Consider the following 19855-nt stretch of genomic DNA (forward strand, 5'->3'; position numbering starts at 1 on the left):
CTCTCTGATGACATGTGTGTCGGGAACCGCCCAGTTTAGAAGAAAATCCCCATAGCAAACCTCTTCTACTCTATGCAGTTCCCGAGACAAGCAGAGATGTCAGCAGAGAGCACTGTTGCCAGACAGAAAACAACAACTCAACTTCAGCAGCTGATAATTATTGAAAGGATAAAGATTTTTTAATAGAAGTAATTTACAAATCTGTTTAACTTTCTGAACCAGTTTATATCAGAAAAAAAGTTTTTCCCTGGAATACCCCTTTAACTCCTTAAGGACTAAGCCAATTTGATTTTTGCACTTTTGTTTTTTTTCCTCTTCACCTTCTAAAAATCATAACTCTTTACATTTTGCACCTACAGACCCATATAAGGGCTTGTTTTTTGCATCACCAATTGTACTTGTTAATGACATCACTTATTTTATAGCAAAATCTGCAGAGAAACAAAAAAAAAATTTGTGGGGGTGAAAGTTTAAAAAAAATAAATACATTTTGTACATTTTGGAGGCTTCCGCTTCTACGCTGTGCACTTTTCTATAAAAATTACATCTTCTATATATTTATATGTAGGTCCATACGGTTACAAGGATACCCAATTTATATAGGTTTTATTTGATTTTACTACTTTGACAAAATTTTAACTACATGCACCAAAATTCGTATGCTAAAAATTGTACTCAAAACAGAGGAGAAGGCATAGGGGAGAGCACACTGATCACTCTCACTAAAGAGCAGGCGGCGCAACAATGAATACCGTAGACACAGACAGCAGTGGTCCCTTGTCCCAATGGGTCAGCGATACCTGCAGGGTGCACATACCAGATAAAGTATCATGTAGACAATAACAAAAAAAGAGCACACATGCACTCACCGCCAGGACGGTATCAATGCATCCGGGAGTCCAGGATCACGGGATCATGCAGAGACGGAGTGGAGCACTCAGAGGTAACGCCAGCCACTTTGTGTCATACGAAACAGCTGGCGTTGCCTCTGAGCACTCCACTCCTTCTCTGCATGATCCCGTGATCCCGGTCTCCCATATGCGTTGATACCATCCAGGCGGTCGGTGCATGTATGCTATTTTTTGTTATTGTGTAAAAATTTTAACTTTTGCATACGGACGCAAGGGCCTACCAGGATGCAAGGGTGTACCTGTATGCCCTTTGTCCTTAACAGGTTAAAGGGATTGTGTCATCAGCAAATGATCTATTGGTAAAATAAGGTTTTCATGTTAAATATATATTTTTTTAAATTTCGGGTGATTTTTTTTTTAATGTCACTATCTATATATATATATATATATATATATATATATGAATGTCACTATCTATATATATATATATATATATATATATATATATATATATATATATATATATATAAAAATCTTCTAGTTCACTGGCCACCAAAATGATAAACATGGCAGCAACACAATAAGAGATAGTCAAGTTTCCCTTCCCTGTATAATGACTTTTTTACAGGTACAAGAGCATGTCTAGAAAACTCTCCCATAAAGAGTCACTGGCTTAAATTTACTAAAACTGTCTAATTTTTGACAGTGTAAATCTAGCCTAGACAGTCTAAAAATGTACCAGACTTATCAAAGTGTGTCACGCTGTTTGATAAATCTGTCATATTCTTAGGCTATCTAATCTAAATTTAGACCAACTATTAATTGGCTTAAACTGCACTAGAATGTTTGTACATTTTTGGCACAGTATATTGCTTCTTAAGTCATGTAACCTTTTACCAATGCCATGACCCCTTCAACTGATGGTAACAAATGTGGTGCAAGTCCACTATACATAGTCATAGGGTCCATGTGGCTACTCTAAAGCATATTTTTGATTGTTGTTAACAGCAGATCAGGTAAGACTGATGCCCACATAATCATGTACAAAAAGAAAGTCAGATAAAAAGAAAATAATTAAAATAAATACATGAATTAAATTAAATTTTAATTGTATGTGAAAAGTGATACAATCCCTTTAAATGTTATTGTTTTGTGTGTATGTCAGTGACTGGATATTACCGCCTTTTATATCTCCTGTCTCTTCTTCTTTCAGTTTCTGTATTGGTGTTCAGTTAAAGTTGCAGCCATTTGCAGGCAGTTAAAGAGACATTCTGTGCACATTCAGTGTTCATGTATTATTTGTTTCTTCTTTTTAATAGGTTTACGAGGACAGAAAGGTGAGAGAGGTGAATTTGGAATTGGTCTTCCAGGGAGTCCGGGCCCCACAGGACCTACAGGTAATCACTGCCTATTGCCTTCTATGTTTTCTATATTTCTGTGCTGAAATAGCTCTGTTGGCCTTTCTTAAGAAATTAATTGATGAGAGTCAAATACTTTGACAAATATAAATACATTTGGTTCATTCATCTGTATACTTCTTTTTCTACAGCATGAAACCAAATAAGTATACAACCTTTACATGTACTTTTTCTTTTATATATCTTTCTTTCAAACAACAGTTGTCCCATTAGCTACCATTCAATAATATGTCCCTCCTCCATTCCCTGTAGACAGCATCATTGGGAAGCACGCTAGGCAAACATTTGCATTGGGAATGTCATAACAAGCTGATTTTATATTTATCCACATTTTTAACAGTTGATTTAGAAAAAGGATACTTTTGTTGTTGCATATTTTGTGCATTTACATTGGACAATGATCAATACACTTATTTAGAAACAAATCCATTGTCCAGTGTAAAGTCCCCTTTACAAATGGCCTTTACAAAGACACAAGGTAAGCCATGACAGTAAAGGAACCAATAATGATCTAAGTGCCCTATCATTGAATATTTATATAACATGTTTATTTAGTCATAGCTTTACAATATTTATCAGATCATTCCCTCTTTAACTTAATATTATCATATCTCTAGTCACTTAGTAGTAAGAATATTTTCTTGCTTGAATTGACCATGTTTTCAGTAGAATATTGCCTTAAATGAAAACAATTTTCTTAGGTGACCCAGGTCCTCCAGGAACTCAAGGATCCCCTGGAACCCCTGGTATCAGTGGAAGGTGTAACCCAGGGGACTGTTATTATCCAACCGCTCACGGGCGAGCAAGATTGAATGGAAGATAGACTGATTTTCTTAAATATACATTAACTTGAATGAGAAACATTGAAGATGTGGAAGAATATTCATGAAAACTGTCCACGCATGGCTGGGTGGTGCAATGGAATATTATGTGGCCCTGGTACTTATTATTTATTCTGAATTTATTGAAATGGTTTATATCATGGAATTGCATTACATTGAAAAGCTTTAATCTGATGGTTGACTGTTTGGTTACGGTCTAGGTGAATAGCATTTTTTATAAGAAGTGCCAAACATCATATCAGCTCTTACATGATATAAGGATCAGGTTAACATTCTGTCAGTACACACATTGTTAATGTATATATATTTTTAACTTTACAGAACAGATATTTAAAGGGAATGTGTCACCAGAAAATAACCTATTGTTTAAATCAGGTTTTGTTAAATATGTTAAACATATTTTGTTAAGATACTTTGGTGATGTTTTTCTTCTAATTTTCTATTTTACTATCTATATTTTAAAGTAATTCTGAAATCTTGCAGTTTGCATTTTGGCCACTTGGCCTAATAATAAGTTGAGACTTCCTGTTTTGTACACATCACTTTCAAGCAGTGTTCACCTTCTCAACACAGACAGGATTACAGTGATCGGTAACTAGATAACAGAGGTACGCACAATAACTGTTACTCACAGTTCAACCTCCCACATTTGTAGAATTACCTCTGTAAGGGCCACAGTGTATGCCCAGGCACCTTTCCCCTCAATGTCAATTGGACAGCTTAAATGCATTGTCACCTAAAGGTTGTTGTAAAGCATATCACTAAATGCTATAAGATGGCAATTCTCATAAAAATGTACAAAAACAGATTAGTTTCTTGCTCTGATGAGTAAAAAAAATCTAGGTGATACATTCCCTTTAAAGAAATGTGAAAAACACCAAAGTAAGGTTCCATGTATTGTCTTTAGCAGTTTTTTGGGTTTTCCACATTTTTAACATTGATATATTTATTTACCTGATCCATAGTAGATGGGGAAAAGTTACTACTTCTGACTACAATAAGAACTAGACGTTGATGTAGATATCTCCAAAATGTATTCTAAACTTTTTTTTTTAGCACTGATCATATAGTTTCCATTGTGATGTTTAGTACAACCATATAGTAAATTAGAAAAATAAGCAGTTTTAGTGATGTGTACCATATGACAGTCAAATTTGGGAAATTACATACAACTGGGGTCAAGGTAATGTGGATCTTACACACTGCTTTTTTTTTATTGCAAAACACTGGAGCCATAAGCTGCAAGGTCAGCAACTGCTTGAGAAAATTCATACACCACCAAAGTTTTAATAAAGCGTGCACTGAATCTGATCTTGCTGACCTTCCTGGTGTACATATAAATTATTTAATGTAATGTTTTGCTGTTTTTATACTGTGCACATATCTATTTTCATATGAGTAAGAAAATATATTAATTTTAAGGCAGTGGCCATGTTACATTTGTGTATTTTTACAGTTTAATACTTACCAAACATGTGAGTTTATGAGAATATGATTCTTCTATACTGTTTATCCATGTATGGTATTTGAAATCCTTGATATCACAAGTTAGTAAATCGTAAATCCTTTGGCTGAAAAACCTTATCAAGTAATGGTTTCTTTACCTGTAATAGATGGAAGGAAGACTAGAAATGAATAATAGAAGTAAACAGGATATACACTTGGCCATAGTGCTAGTCAGTCTGCATAATTTTCTGATGATATTTAAGTGGGTGGATCCTAGAAAATATAATGGAACTTAAGAATCCTGATCGTCATCAAGTTGTCTTACACCAAGAAACTGGCAGAGGTAGCATGACTTATCTTTATTGATAAAAAGGATTCCTTTTTCTGCCTTAGACCTGTTTCCAAATACTCTTGAAAAAGTCTGGTTGACTTTTTGGTGCCCCGAGTGACCCCAAGCAGCCATGACACATACGCAGACTACTCAGTCCAGCTATGCTCCATGACACGGGATTGTTAGACGGAAGAGAAGTAAATGGATGATCTCCTAGAACACATATAGAAGAGTTCTTTACATATTTCTTATAGCTTTGATTGCAATTTGACACTGAATAGAGTCAAAGAAGAGGAGAATATGAAGAAAGTTAGTCTGTGGAGTTTTCTTTTTAAGGGCATTAAATATGGTACCTTTAGTATTCTATCAGAGCATAACATTCTACATTTTATTTGCACAAAGGATATACAGTATAAACCTAAAAATTTTATCTTACGTACCTTCCAGCCTATAGTTCTGTACCCTGTGTCTGCAGGCTCCCTGTAGATATTTAGAAACCTTCTTGGTCCATCTAGAAAAAAAAAGTAAATATTAAAGAACAAAAGAGTAGAGGAGGGGGGTATAGCTTGCTGCACTATCTCTCGCTCAGTGTCCCAGTGGATTTGCCTGAGTTGGAGAGAAAGGAGAGGGAACCCCAGAGAGGAGACATGTTATTTACAGACTTCTCCAGATAAATGTTATAAATGTATACAAAGTATGTTACCCAATATTAAGGTTTTGTCATAGGTTTTGAAACTTTACTCACTGAAATATGGTCAAACTGTACCTTTTGCTTAAAGTCTTAATGATATATTTTTGGTTTTTATGTTCACTCTATGTTTAAATTCAGGAAAAACAGAAAGCTGGTGTTTGTAAGCACATTGCATGAGTGCAGGGAGTGTACATTTACAAAGTAAACATTTTTCTGTATATTTTTTTATTTTTAATATTGAAAAATTAGTAAATGTCTATTCACTTTTAGCTTTTCTTTACTTTCTTTTTTGAATAATTGTAGTTCAGTAACAGTGCTATGTTTTGTAAAGCATATAGTTTTAAGCTATACATGTTATTACATTTTCATTAGTTTTCTTAATGTTATCAAATATCTTATCTTAAAACAGGTATTTATTTAGTTAAAATATAGGTATAGATCTTTGTTGACTTCAAACTGTTATATCCTCTGTACTTCTTGTTTTGCATTTTGTGTTGTTATTATATTTAATATAAGTGGTGCACCAGTAGGTTCTGTACACATCTGCATTGAAGAGTTTTTTTGGGACCTGACAATGTGCCATTACATTTACAAAAAAAACTTAGAGCAGCATCATTTTTTCCAGTAAAACAGAACCCTATGAACCGCATTAAAAGTGAATGGTTTGCAATGGTTCTGCCATGTAACAGATCTGTAACAGACAAAATTGTATTTTTATGCTCCCATGACAGAAAAGAAAAACTGAGATGCTGATGTGAACAAAGACATAGTGGTTGCATCTAGGCCCTGGGGCCTGTTTGAGCCCAAATGATCTCCCAAAAGATAAGACCTACTATAAATGATGTGTAGTATTTGGGTGGCCTTGGAGCTTCAAACTACATGTCTGTATACAAAGCTGAATTTGACAGAACTTGTATAGGTGGTATAGACATGATTTCTTTCTCTTTTTCATATATATTTGTAAAGGAATATGATTGGAGCCTATTGAAAAAGGTTAGGTTCAGTTGATCTTTATCATTTTGTGCTTTTTTTTTTTTTTTCTTTTTTACTAGCGGTGTACCCTGAGTTACCCGGTCTTCCTTCCTAAAGCATGTGGGTGAGGGAAAGCAATAATGACACCCTGCTCCTAATATCTTGTCCTCATATCCAGACCTCATATCTTTTCCTTAAATCCTGTCCTTATATCCCGTCTTCATATCCCAACCTCATATCCAGTCCTCATATTCTGTCCCCATATCCTGTTTTCATATCCTATCCTCATATCCCAATCTCATATCACAGCTTCGTATCCCGTCCTTATATCCCATCCTCATATCCTGTCCTCATATCCCATCCTCATCTCCCTTCTTCATATTCTGTCCTCATATCCCATCCTCATGTCTTATCCTCATTTCCCTTCCTCATATCCTGTCCTCATATTCCATCCTTATATTTTGCCCCCCGCACTAACTATTCTCTGCACCTGCCTGCTGGACAGTTGGCAGGATGTATAATAGTCCCAGGCAATTTCTACAACCTGAGAGTAATGTGATCAGGAGATGTTCCTGAAGTCCCATAGACTTGCATGGGAAGTCAGTGAAAAAAAAAACGTTCTTGCATAAGAGGATAGGTTAGGGTTTATGTATGGGTTAGGGTTCAGCTATATATATTTTTGACATATAAATAGCGTGTACTAAGTTTTATTGAAATATCTCCAGCTATTTAGAAGTTATGCTGGAACATACATACATACATACATCCACAAGTTGAGTTTTATACATACACTGTAGATGATAGTGTGTAATAAGTTATCTTCACATTAAGAACCATCAGCTCAGACATTATTTAGAGGGATTATCCAGGCAACCTCTATCCACAGGATAGGGGATAAGTAGTTGATCATGGTGGTGGTGGTGGGGGGGGGGTCGACTGCTGGGATCTCCAGAATGGGACCCCAGCTCTCAAGGAGGAGCATGTGCGGAAGACGGCATGCACTTCTTTCATTTCTATGGGAGTGACAAAGAGATCCAAGTTCAACACTCCCCAGTCTCTGGTGCTACCATAGAAATGAATAGAGTGCGTGCCATTTCCCACACATGATCCTTAAAGAGCTGGGTCCTGTTCCGGAGATCACAGGGAGTCCAAGGGATCGAACCTTCTGTGATCAGCTACTTTCCTGTGAATGGGGGATAACTTACTTTTGGCTAGACAATCCCTTTAAATGACAACCATATATGTGTTACATGCTGCCCTCTGTATGGCAGGGGCAAGTGATGATGATTGTTATTGCTAAAGAACTTTCCTTTGCTAAAGAAGATGGATCGTATTCATTTCTTCTAAAAATCATGTACAATTTAAAAAATTTTCAACAGAACTAATTTAATAAAATTAACTGTGTCTAGATATTGCGGTTACATACTTGTTATACAGCACCCTAGTGTTCTTTTGATTCCCTCTTAGATCACCCTCCTAATGTGCCCAGTATAGATGTCTTTTTTTGTGTTTGTTTTTTTCTTTTAAATATTTATTTAGAAAAAAATGGGTACTTATGCCCTCTATCATCAATCTTAATCCTCTTGTACACTGGGGAGGGGGGGGGGGGGGAGGGGGGTTAAATCTTTGTCATTGTGCATTGTAAACCAGTAAGGCTAGGTTCACACTTTGGAATTTCCGGCTGGAGATTCTATGTGCGGTAGGACATTGCCATCCCCGTAGATGGCAATGTCTGAAAGCGGATTCTGTTTAAAGAAATTCCGCAGTGTGTACTGTACGGTGGAATACCCTAGCTAACTATAGGATTCTGCTGCACATTAATTTCCGACCGAAATTCCAAATTGGAATTCCAGTCGGAAATTAGCACTGTGGTTTCATCATCACTAGACATATAAGGTGCATTTTCTGAGTGGGAATCAAAAGAACATCAGGGAGCTTCATAATAAGTATGGAACAGCAATATCTAGACACAGTAGCATATAGTTTTTTAAATGACAGAAATTGAAACATTGAAACATGTTATTGTGGGGGCATCCTCTAGTAAAAGAATCTCAATTTCAATTGCCATTACTTCCAGTTGCCTTCCAGTTACCTTACATGTAATGACCTCGAAGTCTCCCTTTTGAACTATATAGAAATCTCGATTTTGCTAAAGTGTTACTATATAATGTCTTGATATGGTGTTAATTTAATAAAAATTTTCTGAAAGACAGCTTTACTGTCAACATATGATGCTTAATTCCTTAAATTTTTATTAGCCTGGTACATATATACACATATATATATATATATATATATATATATTACATTTACATAATCCATACAATGTAATAATGAGGTTAACTTAATTGAGAAATGGGTAAAAAAAAAAAATACATTAAAGAGAGCCTGCCATAATTCTGAGCTTTCAAAACTACTGACAGAACTATACACAAGATTGGGAAAAAATGTATAAATATATCTTGTGTTCTGGTCACGCAAGTTGTTTGACAGAGAAAACTATCCCACTCCCAGTCCCAACAAGTGCCCAGGAAGGCGACCTTTCACATTAAGTCTCGTGATATTTCTCGCCTCTGAGGGATGGCACTAGCATCCAATCAGGAAACAATGAGAGCTGTAATTCAGAGCTGAGAGTAAGGGCATGGAAAGCATCCAATACAGAGAGCTCTAGACACTTATGTGAAGGACCTGCCTACTGAGCACTTGGTGTAGAGGTGATAAGGACATTATAGGAAATTTTTATCTGTCATGCAGGTTGCATGACCAGAACCCAGGTATGATTACACTTCACAATTACACTTCTCTTTTCAAGTATATTGATGGCCTAGCCTTACAATACGCTATTAATATCAGATAAGTGGGGTGCCAACAACCAGCATCCTCGTCAATCAGATATTTGTCCAAACCATGGCTCCGGTATACCTATGAAACAGAGCCCGAAGCAGACAGCTCTGTTCTATGTAGTGGCCGTGCTGGGTTACTGCAGCTCAGCTCCCACTTACTTCAACATTCTGTGAGGAAGAACTTTTTAGGAAGTTTTCACCCCACAGAAATCAATAACAAAAACTGATCTACAAATCCTATTGCCTGTGTGACTTTGGCATTAGTGGTGCAGTTTTTATGGCTATTCAGGTTGTGCTTGAATTGGTTTTTAACATTTATCACCAATTTACCCCCATGTTCACAATCACAAGTGAATGTGGCAAGGAGGAGTCTGAATGGGGCAGCTGTTGAGGGGAGCTGATGGATGATAACCAAGTGATGGTCCCCCTGTTTTCTATCTCACTGAGGGGTCTAGTGGTGGGGCCTCCTACAATCAGACAATAATCACCTATCCAGTAACTAGATGAGAGAGCAGGTGCAGTAACCCCACAAGGACATTACACAAGGTACAAAGCCATCTGCTTCTGGTTCCAGTCACTTTGTGTTGCCAAGTTAACAGCTTGGGCAAACAGCTGACTGGCACCCTACACCAAAAAAATAAATAAATAGAAGAGCCCTTTAGTTGCATGCAAAAATATCCTATTTGAAAATGACTTTAGCAAAGAGAATCGCCTGGCACTGCTCAGGGACGTCTAATTAGTTCATCTAAGTGGTCAAGAAGTTCTGCGCTAGTCCACATCAGCAGATTACAGGTGGTGCTCAATGGTGTATGTATCAATTCATACAAAAGATGAGAAAGAAAAACACGGATCACTCACCACAATTCCAATGCTGTGTTTTTTTATTCATAACATTGTTGGTGGCTATACATGGACAGATGGAGCGGCAGGGCAGTAGGTGGTAAGGAGTCCCGTCCAGAGCAACGGTGCCATTTCACACAATTGACAATTCTGGGCCTGAGGAAAAGCCAAGAGGGCATGAAATGGTGCTGTCACTCCGGACGGGGCTCCTTACCACCTACTGCCCTGCGGCTCCATCCGTCCAAAAAAAAAAAAGGAGCCGCCCCAAACCAGCAAGGCATGTGGCATGCTGGGATTTGTAGTTTTCAGCACAGCAAGAAACAGGAAATAGAAACAAAGATAGGAAAACAAACTGGGGGATAAAAAGACAACAAAGAATAGAAATAGAGTAGCCTAAACAACAAGAATAGAAATGAAACAAAACAAATAAAATAAGGTAAGTCAAAAACGGAAAAACACGTTGACAATCGGAGTACCCCTTTAATGAATTATCTGTTTACACACTGTTAAAGGGGTACTCCGCCCCTAGACATGTTATCCCCGGCGATCTCCATGCTGGGTTCTGCAGCATTATGGTCACAGAAGCCTGGGGCTTCCGTGATAGTGACGTCCTGCCATGTTCCCTCTATTCATGTCTTTGGGAGGGGGCATGAAGAGTAGTGCACAGCCATCATGCCTCCTCCCATAGATAGCTAGAAGATAGACCGTAGAAATAGGAGATGTCGGCGCTGGATCCTATTTCTACGGTCTACGCATGCACAGCGAAACACGTTGCATCTAATAAACCCACCTTGATTTTCTGCTACAATATCTCCTGGCTCCTCCATCCAGCGCCACCGACATCTCCCATTTCTACGGTCTATCTTCTAGCTATTTTGTTTCAAGGAGGGCTGCGGATGAGGACATATATTTCTTCAGGTGCTACACATTGTTGTGTGTGTTCACACAACCAACTCTGGTAAGCGGCGTGGGATAGAAATCTCCCCCCCCCCCCCAGCCCCCATGGGCCTGACTTGCTGATTCCGCACATGGAGCGCCTTCTGCTTTCCTTCTAGATTACTCCTCCCATAGATGTGAATGAAGGGGGCGTGGCATCTATGATCGCCAGTCATCCGGGGGCAGTAGTGGAGATCGCAGGGGTCCCCAGTGGCCAGACCCCCGCGATCAGACATGTTATCATGTTCAGCGACATAGTACCTCTTTAAGTCTAAATTTAAAAAAGGCTGTAAAACAGGTATAAAGAGCAGCCTTTTTTTTTTTAAACTAATTATGTTCACTACTAAAGTTCATGTAAAAATGGCCATCAATACACAGCTTGTATAATGTTTGAATTAGTTTTTTTGTTTTTAAAACAATGTGTAAACATACGGATGTTTTTCATGGACTTTAATAGAAAACATTAACAGAAGATTTTGAAAAACTGTGGCTATTTTGTGGACGTGTGTGGTAACATAGCCTAGTAGTAAAGTGAAACTTCTTTGAGATGACCTCCCAAAATTTTATTTGAAAAAACGGTGTTCTAAAAGAATTTGGCTTGTATGCATCTTATATGGCTGAACCAAAAATATGTGACAAAAAGTCTGGTCTGATCAAAGTGAGGCCATCTAAAAGTCATTGTCTTTAGAGCTTTTTGTGTTTATATTTGTCTCACAGTTGGTGCTGCACAGAGTCTCAGGCTCTTTTTTTTTTAGACTTTTTGGTTTACACTTTTTTGAAATTATTAAAGCTAGTCTTTTGCAGTGGTAATGAATTTATCAACTGATACTTTTTTTTTAAAGTCCCAAATTTTTAAGCTAAAACCACCAAACATTATTTATAAAATAACTCCTTTAAAATTTTGAGCCAGCAGTTTTCCTTCTGCTCACTACAAAAGAAGCTTTATTTGAATGATCTTTACAATTGCAGTTTTCCGGGACTTTAGTCACTTTCAAATACTACAGTATATTCATTGCTTTCTGTATTCCTGGTTTCCTACCTGCTGCATTATTATGACTTGATAAAAGGTCTGTTGTTACACAAAGTCTCCATGAGCTATAATAATAGCACACATTGAATATAACAAGATGATAAAAGTGAAGTACAATGAGCCTTTAGAAATATTGTTTTGCTATGTTTAGGACAAAACCAATACTCTGTCCTTTGACTCAGCAATCACAATCATGGTCAATTGCGTACTTTGGAATACAACAGACTTATATTTTTCATCTATTAGCATACCGTTGTGACAATATGTTCAGTAAAAACAAAACCCTTATTACCCTTTTGGGTGTAAAAGTAAAATAACACTGCATGCATTATTTTATTTAAAGAAGGAAATAGCGAGAATGCTTTTACTTGTACTGGGAAAGGACTATATAGTGTAACCAAATGCTTGTATAAATCATTACAGAGCATTACCAAAAAGGAAAACCCTTTTATTGCTGATATTTGCAGAAGTGCTCCAACAGTGTAAATCCTAGCCATCCACTTAACAGCTTGCTAAAAGCTTAACATAGGAATTGCTTGCAATATAGTAGGTCAAGTTTTCAGGAGCTTGTGTTTGTTTCCTGTGCCGGGGTAGAAAAAGCTTACCTCCTATGTGTTTATTTATGGACACTTCATTAATTACACCATTGGGAAAATCTATAAAGTTGAATTCAAATACACAAACTTGTTTAGGATCTTAGATGATTTAGTCTGCTGGCTCAAGGCCAGATGTCTTAGTAGACAGAGTGAAGCTCTTAGGCAGTGATTGCCGAGCTGTGTCGGTATGTTGCCTACATGTGTGTGTTAGATTTGTTGGATTTAGACCTTCTAGTTAGTGATTATTCTATATTCCTAGTTTAGCTCCAGGTGCCTGGATATATTCGACATGTCTTGTTATAATTGGGAGTTTTCTCTGTGGATATCCAGAGAATGCCAACCAATATCGGCCCTATAACTCTCTTCATCCTCTTCTGCAATCTTCTTTCTCCACTGGGAGCGCAGTTATTACAGTGTATGGGTGGATATCACAAGATGTTGTTTTTCATTTTCTCTCATCAAGATGACTCAGACATAACATGTCAGTAATTGGCAGGACCGACTATGGCAGAATCAGATGGCTCCTGTTATGTGTGCTTTCCATTAATGTTAGTGTAGCCTCCAATTATAAGGCTATGTTTTGATCTCTGCTTTTTTTTTTTGTTAAAAATTAAAGGTGGTATCAACATAACCTACATAGTCCACCATTTTTCTTTCATTATATATTGGGTATAAAGATAATTTACGGAACAATTGTAATTCTTAATTTTTTTTTGTAAAAACAGGAATACATTTTCATTAAAGAATGTTTTTACTGTTAATCATGTATTCTTTTATTTGTAACTAAGGCTTTATACACATTGTTTAGCTCTGAGAAAACATCCTGTATGATGATTTATGATGCACTTATGTGGTAGTATATTACAGAGATATAATCCCGACAAAGCAAGGATTCGAAGAGAGTACATCTGTCATAAGGAATCTAGTAGAACATGCCCAAATCTCAGACGGCATACTAAGAAATAGTGTAAAACCATAGATTTTTTTATGGAGCTTTTTAGGAGCCAGCAATATGGATGCATCTATGAGTCAAAATCATGCTTTTACACTGAAAGCCAAGCATTCAGTGTAAGGATTCATAGAATGTCTTATATCATTATGTCCATCTTTTTACTGGGAAAAAATAATATTTGGAGCAATTTGAGGCAATCTACAGTAGTATAAACAGAACATATCTATTCTTTCTTTCTAGTTCATTTTAATCATAAGGCACCCATACAGATTAAAGTTAGCTAAGCCCACATAATCTGTCAGATGTGTATGGAATCCTCCCAACTCTCCTATGACAGATGATGGGGGGGGGGGGGGGGGAAGAAGGCTTTGGCATGTTGGATTTCAACTGCCCTTCTCTCTATTAAGAACACATGTGCATTTTGGGAATTCAGTACATTTAGGTATTGCTCATAATATTTAAATAACATAGCTTATTCACTAAATCAGATTGTTAAAGGGTATATCTTTTTTTTTTTTCTTCCTATTATTATCATTATTATTATATTTTATATAAAGCCCCATTAATTCCAGGGAGTGGAACATATGAAAAAGTCGGTTTAAATGCATTCAGTAATAAGACAAAAATCTAAAACTAAATATTGACAGGCAGGTACAGGGGGAGTTAAGACACACTGCGGTCTCCACCTCGAGCCTTGCTCAAATATTTGATAAAAAAAAGCTCTATGTAAGAGGACACAACATGTCTTGAATGCAGCTGTAAATCCTATTTGATGTGTGAATAAAAACTACCGTATATACTCGAGTATAACCCAAGTTTTTCAGCACGATTTTTCGTGCTGAAAGCGCCCCCCCTCGGTTTATACTCGAGTGAACTCTCTGCCTGTCAATCCCTTCATCAGTGGTCTTCAACCTGCGGACCTCCAGATGTTGCAAAACTACAACTCCCAGCATGCCCAGACAGCCATCGGCTGTCCGGGCATGCTGGGAGTTGTAGTTTTGAAACTTCTGGAGGTCCGCAGGTTGAAGACCACTGCGCGGGCCTTCGTCATCATCCAGACCCCCCCTCCCTTTTAGTTTTCTACTCACCTCCCCTCGGTGGGAAGGAAGGGTGAGCTGGTCCGGGCCATGTATGCTGCAGGGACCGTCCGGTGGGGAGGGTTAGTCCGGGCTGTCCATCTTCACCGGGAGGCCCTCTTCTCTGCTCCGAGCTCGGCCCCGGACTAGTGACGTTGCCTTGACGACGACACACAGGGACTTTCATGCGCATGAACGTCTTGCTGGGAGTTGTAGTTTTTAAACATCTGGAGGTCCGCAGGTTGAAGACCCCTGAGGGGATTGACAGGCAGTGATGATGAAGGGGGGGGGGATGATGACAGGGTGATGGTAAAGGGGTGATGATGAAGGGGGAGATGATGACAGGGTGATGATGACAGGGGTGAAAATGACAGGGTGATGATGACGGGGGTGATAATGACGGAGGTGTTAATGACGGGGGTCTGTATGATGACAGGGGGGATGATGATAGGGGATATGATGACATGGGGGGGATGATGTACTTCCCACCCTAGGCTTATAGTCGAGTCAATAACTTTTCCTGGGTTTTTGGGGTGAAATTTGGGGCATCGGCTTATATTCAGATCGGCTTATACTCGAGTATATACGGTACTGCATAAAGCAATAAGTGAGTGTTGGGCGATTCCTTCAGCATATATACTAACCACCCTTGGCTCTGCGCATTGCCAGATTGCTGACTCTTCCAGTTGGTACAGAGGGAGAGAGGACTGTGCTTGTGAGGGTTTTCATTCTGAAAAAAAAAAAAAGAATATACAAAAACATATAAACTTAAGGTATGTTTGATAGATTGCTGGCATTGCCCAACAAAAGAAGCAATCGGAAGGACCATAGAAGCATGAAATACTGTTACATTATTTTATATCTGTCAATTAAATATTGGCTTTGGGTATGAATCCAATGTATCCATGACATACTATTTATCTGTGTCAGGAAGCTTGGTGTGGACTGTCAACCATCTATCATCAATACATTGTTAATGCACTTTTAATAATCTGCAGCATTTCACAAGTGCAGATATAGCTGAATGGCTTCCTTTCCTACTGATTTATCGGATGCACTGATAGTTTAATGCTTCTTGCTAAACCATGAGTGAAAGTGCCAAACTGTGATTTTAAATTTGTTCTCTTGTTTTCATGTATCCCTTGTAGACCACAATAGTTCCTAAAATATGGTCTAGCATTTACAATTACTTTCCTTCAGCGCAATGCAATAAAAATGTTACAAACAACGTCTTTATAGTTTCCTTTTACTTTATGGTCGTCTGTGAATATAAGTATACAGAATATAAATACATTTGTTTATTTTATCTAGGGCACCCTTATTCAAACTACAAATTATTTCAGAGCGCTATGTACCTTGACGTTTAAAATGAACTAGATTCCTGTAGACAAAGTCACAGTATTTTTTCTTAATGCTTCTTACTTGACCTGCTTAAAGAACCCAAAGAGCAGTGGAAAACGTAAACTAGTTTAACAGGTCGCACATCTGTGTCTTATAGCCTCATATGAAAATGTGGATTATTTTAATGATTATATTGATGCGTTTACATTGTTGAAATTTAATTTTGTATCTACTATAAGGTATACAGTATGTATGTTGTGTTTAGTGTTTATATGTATTCAGTTTCAAGATGTGTACATTAAAAATCATTTTGCTACAAATATGTGAAGGGTTAAAATTTCATTTTTATTCAGGCAATAAAGATAACATTTAATCACTGTGGTTGGCATTTTTCTTGATATCTATTTTGTTATATTTTCTGAGCTTATTTTGCTGATTTAAAGGAATGGAAAAAACATCATGGTCCCTCAAGTTACAATATTAATTGGTTCCAGGGCGACCATTGTATGTTGAAACCATTGTATGTTGAGACCAGAACTCTGTGGAAACCTGTTAATTGGTTCTTAAGGCACCAAAATGTCATCCAAAAATAGGAAAAAGTGAGGATTAAAGAAAAATAAGTAGATAACTAATATAGATAAAGCAAGTCCTTACATATAAAGGTAAGAAAGATCTGCTGGGAGCTGTAATCACTGTCTATGTCAGTGTTTCCCAAGCAGGAAGCCTCCTGCTGTTGCAAAACTACAACTCCCAGCATGCCCGGACAGCCAAAGGCTGTCCGGGCATGATGGGAGTTGTAGTTTTGCAACAGCTAGGGGCACCCTGCTTGGGAAACACTGGTCTATGTAGAGGACAGGAGCTTCTTCAGGGTCCTGTACAGTACAGGCAACGTCCTAAAAAAAATAACATGGAGTCGCCCTCACCTGGTGTCCAAAGGAGCAGGTAACCCTGGTACAGGTAAAGTGTACAGAACATGTAATACCTCCCTGTACTGCAGGGGGCGCTAGCAGATATCAGTCAGTGCATACGCTTCAGTAATACAGGTAAAGAGTAATACAGAACATGTAATACCTCCCTGTACTGTAGGGGGCGCTACCAGACACCAGTCAGTACAGACGCTTCAGTAATACAGGGGTTTTACCAGTAAAATGCCCATTCTGATTGGTCAGTTCTTCCAGCCATTGACACGTTTCACAGATCTGGACTGTCTGTAGCATTGTATGTTGAGTCTGGTTTCAACTTACAATGGTCCAGAAAAGACCATTGTATGTTGAAACTATTGTATGTTGAGACCATTGTAAGTTGAGGGATCACTGTACAATCAAAATAGTCACTGTCAAGCAAATGAAGATTTATCAAAACCTGTGCAGAGATAAACTTGCCCAGTTGCCCATAGCAACCAATCAGCTTGCTTCTTTCATTTTTAGGAAAGCCTGTGAAAAATGAAAGAAGCGATCTGATTGGTTGCTATGGGCAACTGGACAACATTTCCTCTGCACAGGTTTTGATAAATCTCCCCCAATATCTGCCAGGGTATACCAAGTATTCTTTTAGCATGTGTTATTTTCTGAGAACAATGGGGGAGATTTATCAAAACCTGTGAAAAAGAAAAGTTTCCCAGTTGCCAATAGCAACCAATCAGCTCACTGCTTTCATTTTGCAGAGGCCTTGTTAAAAATGAAAGCAGTGAGCTGATTGGTTGCTATGGGCAACTGGGAAACTTTTCCTTTGCACAGGTTTTGATAAATCTCCCCCAATGTAGTTTATGGTTTAGATTACGGCTTTGTGGCAGCCAGAGTTGCCAGTGAGTTGTGATACAATTGGAGCAGCAACACCATTGTTTCTAGATACAAAGCAAACACCATCTGAAAAATCCAAAATGTTTCTATTTTCCCATTGGAAAACATTAAAATTGTAGTTGTAAAATTGTGCTGAAATATCAGACATGACCATCGTGATCTCCCCCATCTCATATATATATATATTGTCAATTGTCATATGGTGTTATTACCTACTGGAGCTCGGAATTTTAAAGGACTTTTGCCATGGACTATTATTGACATTGCAATTCCCCTGATGTCACCGAATGCTTGTGTTTTTAGAAATAATGAAATCGATATGATCTTTATATTACGGAACTGCATGAGCCACAAAGGGGGCTACTGAGCTTGAAATACACATTTGTATTCTAGCATTTTATCCTTTTCCTATTGCCTGATATGCTGCAAATACTGATCCATAATAGAAATACTGCCATCAAAGAAATGCCAACCAAGCAGGTTTTCATTGATTTGCTGATCACTGGACTGATCAGCTTGCGGTAAGGTGACTTTTAATACAAAATAGGAAACTTATAATGGGATATATATTCACTGATCCTATGTTTCCATACACAGATACTCGTAACCTGTACATTCTCATATAACACTATGCCATATCTATAACAACTAATGCTTTTATCAATAATTGGATCTACCCGTAATTGACTAGCAGCCATCAAACTAATTTGGGTTTATTATGTGATATGACATAATGAATGTATTCAGGTGAGCTAAATGATATAATTTATGATTATTAGTATTAAACTGTTATGGGAATATGATAAGGAAAGCAATTTCATAAGCAAAATGTCTAATTTAACAGGAAAAATCCACTTAGCAGTTCTGTTCACAACATTGAAAGCTCGCTATACATGCTGATATTCCTCCAGTATGACCCCATGCAAACTTACCAGAAATGGGAAGCGCTTACCATAAACTATGAGAAGATCACTGCAAACACTACAAGAGTCAACAGTACTTGCTTCTTCTATTGCCAGTTGTACATTGGAAAAGCCTTACATTTCTCCTGAAGTCCAGTGGATAAAAGCGATGGAGACATTCAATACCAAGGTCACTAAGCTAATTCAGGTACATGAAAGCATTCTGTGCTTCTAAACAATGTGTGTGGCATGTGTAGGCATCTTCTTTCCTGAACAGTGCAATACTATCCCCAGGGCTGTTACTACACATTACCAAGTGTAAGTGAATGGTCAGATGTGTGTGCATTTATATATATATATATATATATATATATATATATATATATATATATATATATATAACCTAAGAGAGGAGCAGCACACCTGAAGATGTGGTGCTATCGGTGCAAATCCCTGGTCACGGGATAAAGGTAAATAAATCCAAAGAAGACCACAGCATTCCAAGATATAGTGAAACAGTGTGGTTAGCATTCATTCCCTCTAGTTCAGAAAGGCAACGTTTCAGCCAAAAAGGCTTGAAAAAGGCTGCATGTACGCAGCTGAAACGTTGCCCTTCTGAACTAGATGGAATAAACGCTAACCACACTGTTTCACTATATCTTGGAGTGCTGCGGTCTACTTTGCATATATATATATATATATATATATATATATATATATATATATATACGATGGCCCCGACATACAATCATTTCAACATACGATGGACTTTCAGAGGCCATCACATGTTGAAGGCAGCATCAACATACGATGCTTTTGTATATCGGGGCCATCACATAAACGGCTATTCGGCAGCGCAGACTGCTTCAGCTGCCACTGGATAGCCGTTTACGGTGCCCCGTGTGGTCTGCTGACGATCACTCACCTGTCCTCGGTTCTGACTTCGGCGCGTCCTCTTCAAGATCCTCTGCATCGTCGGCGCTCTCCTT

At 37.9% G+C, this 19855-nt stretch overlaps 1 protein-coding gene and 1 long non-coding RNA gene across 6 annotated transcripts in view; one reads left to right on the plus strand and one right to left on the minus strand.

Annotated features, from left to right (window-relative positions):
* COL19A1 (collagen type XIX alpha 1 chain) overlaps nucleotides 1-4586 on the plus strand; it is a 1011804-nt gene extending 1007218 nt beyond the window's left edge. For all 5 annotated transcript variants that reach the window (XM_056565831.1, XM_056565835.1, XM_056565834.1 and 2 more), the window contains 2 exons: nucleotides 2171-2248; nucleotides 2971-4586. In XM_056565831.1, coding sequence (XP_056421806.1) covers nucleotides 2171-2248; nucleotides 2971-3092 — 200 coding nt within the window. In that variant the 3' untranslated portion in view covers nucleotides 3093-4586. The remainder of the gene's footprint in view (nucleotides 1-2170; nucleotides 2249-2970) is intronic.
* LOC130362007 (uncharacterized) lies at nucleotides 1986-19068 on the minus strand. Its single transcript, XR_008891232.1, has 4 exons — nucleotides 18917-19068; nucleotides 15469-15554; nucleotides 4580-5399; nucleotides 1986-2314 (listed from the first exon to the last, which is right to left on the minus strand). It is a non-coding gene; the product is annotated as an uncharacterized LOC130362007 (long non-coding RNA).
* Nucleotides 19069-19855: the final 787 nt, after the last annotated feature.

Source organism: Hyla sarda, chromosome 3 (genome assembly GCF_029499605.1).
Source record: "Hyla sarda isolate aHylSar1 chromosome 3, aHylSar1.hap1, whole genome shotgun sequence".
NCBI classification, from domain to species: Eukaryota; Metazoa; Chordata; class Amphibia; order Anura; family Hylidae; genus Hyla; species Hyla sarda.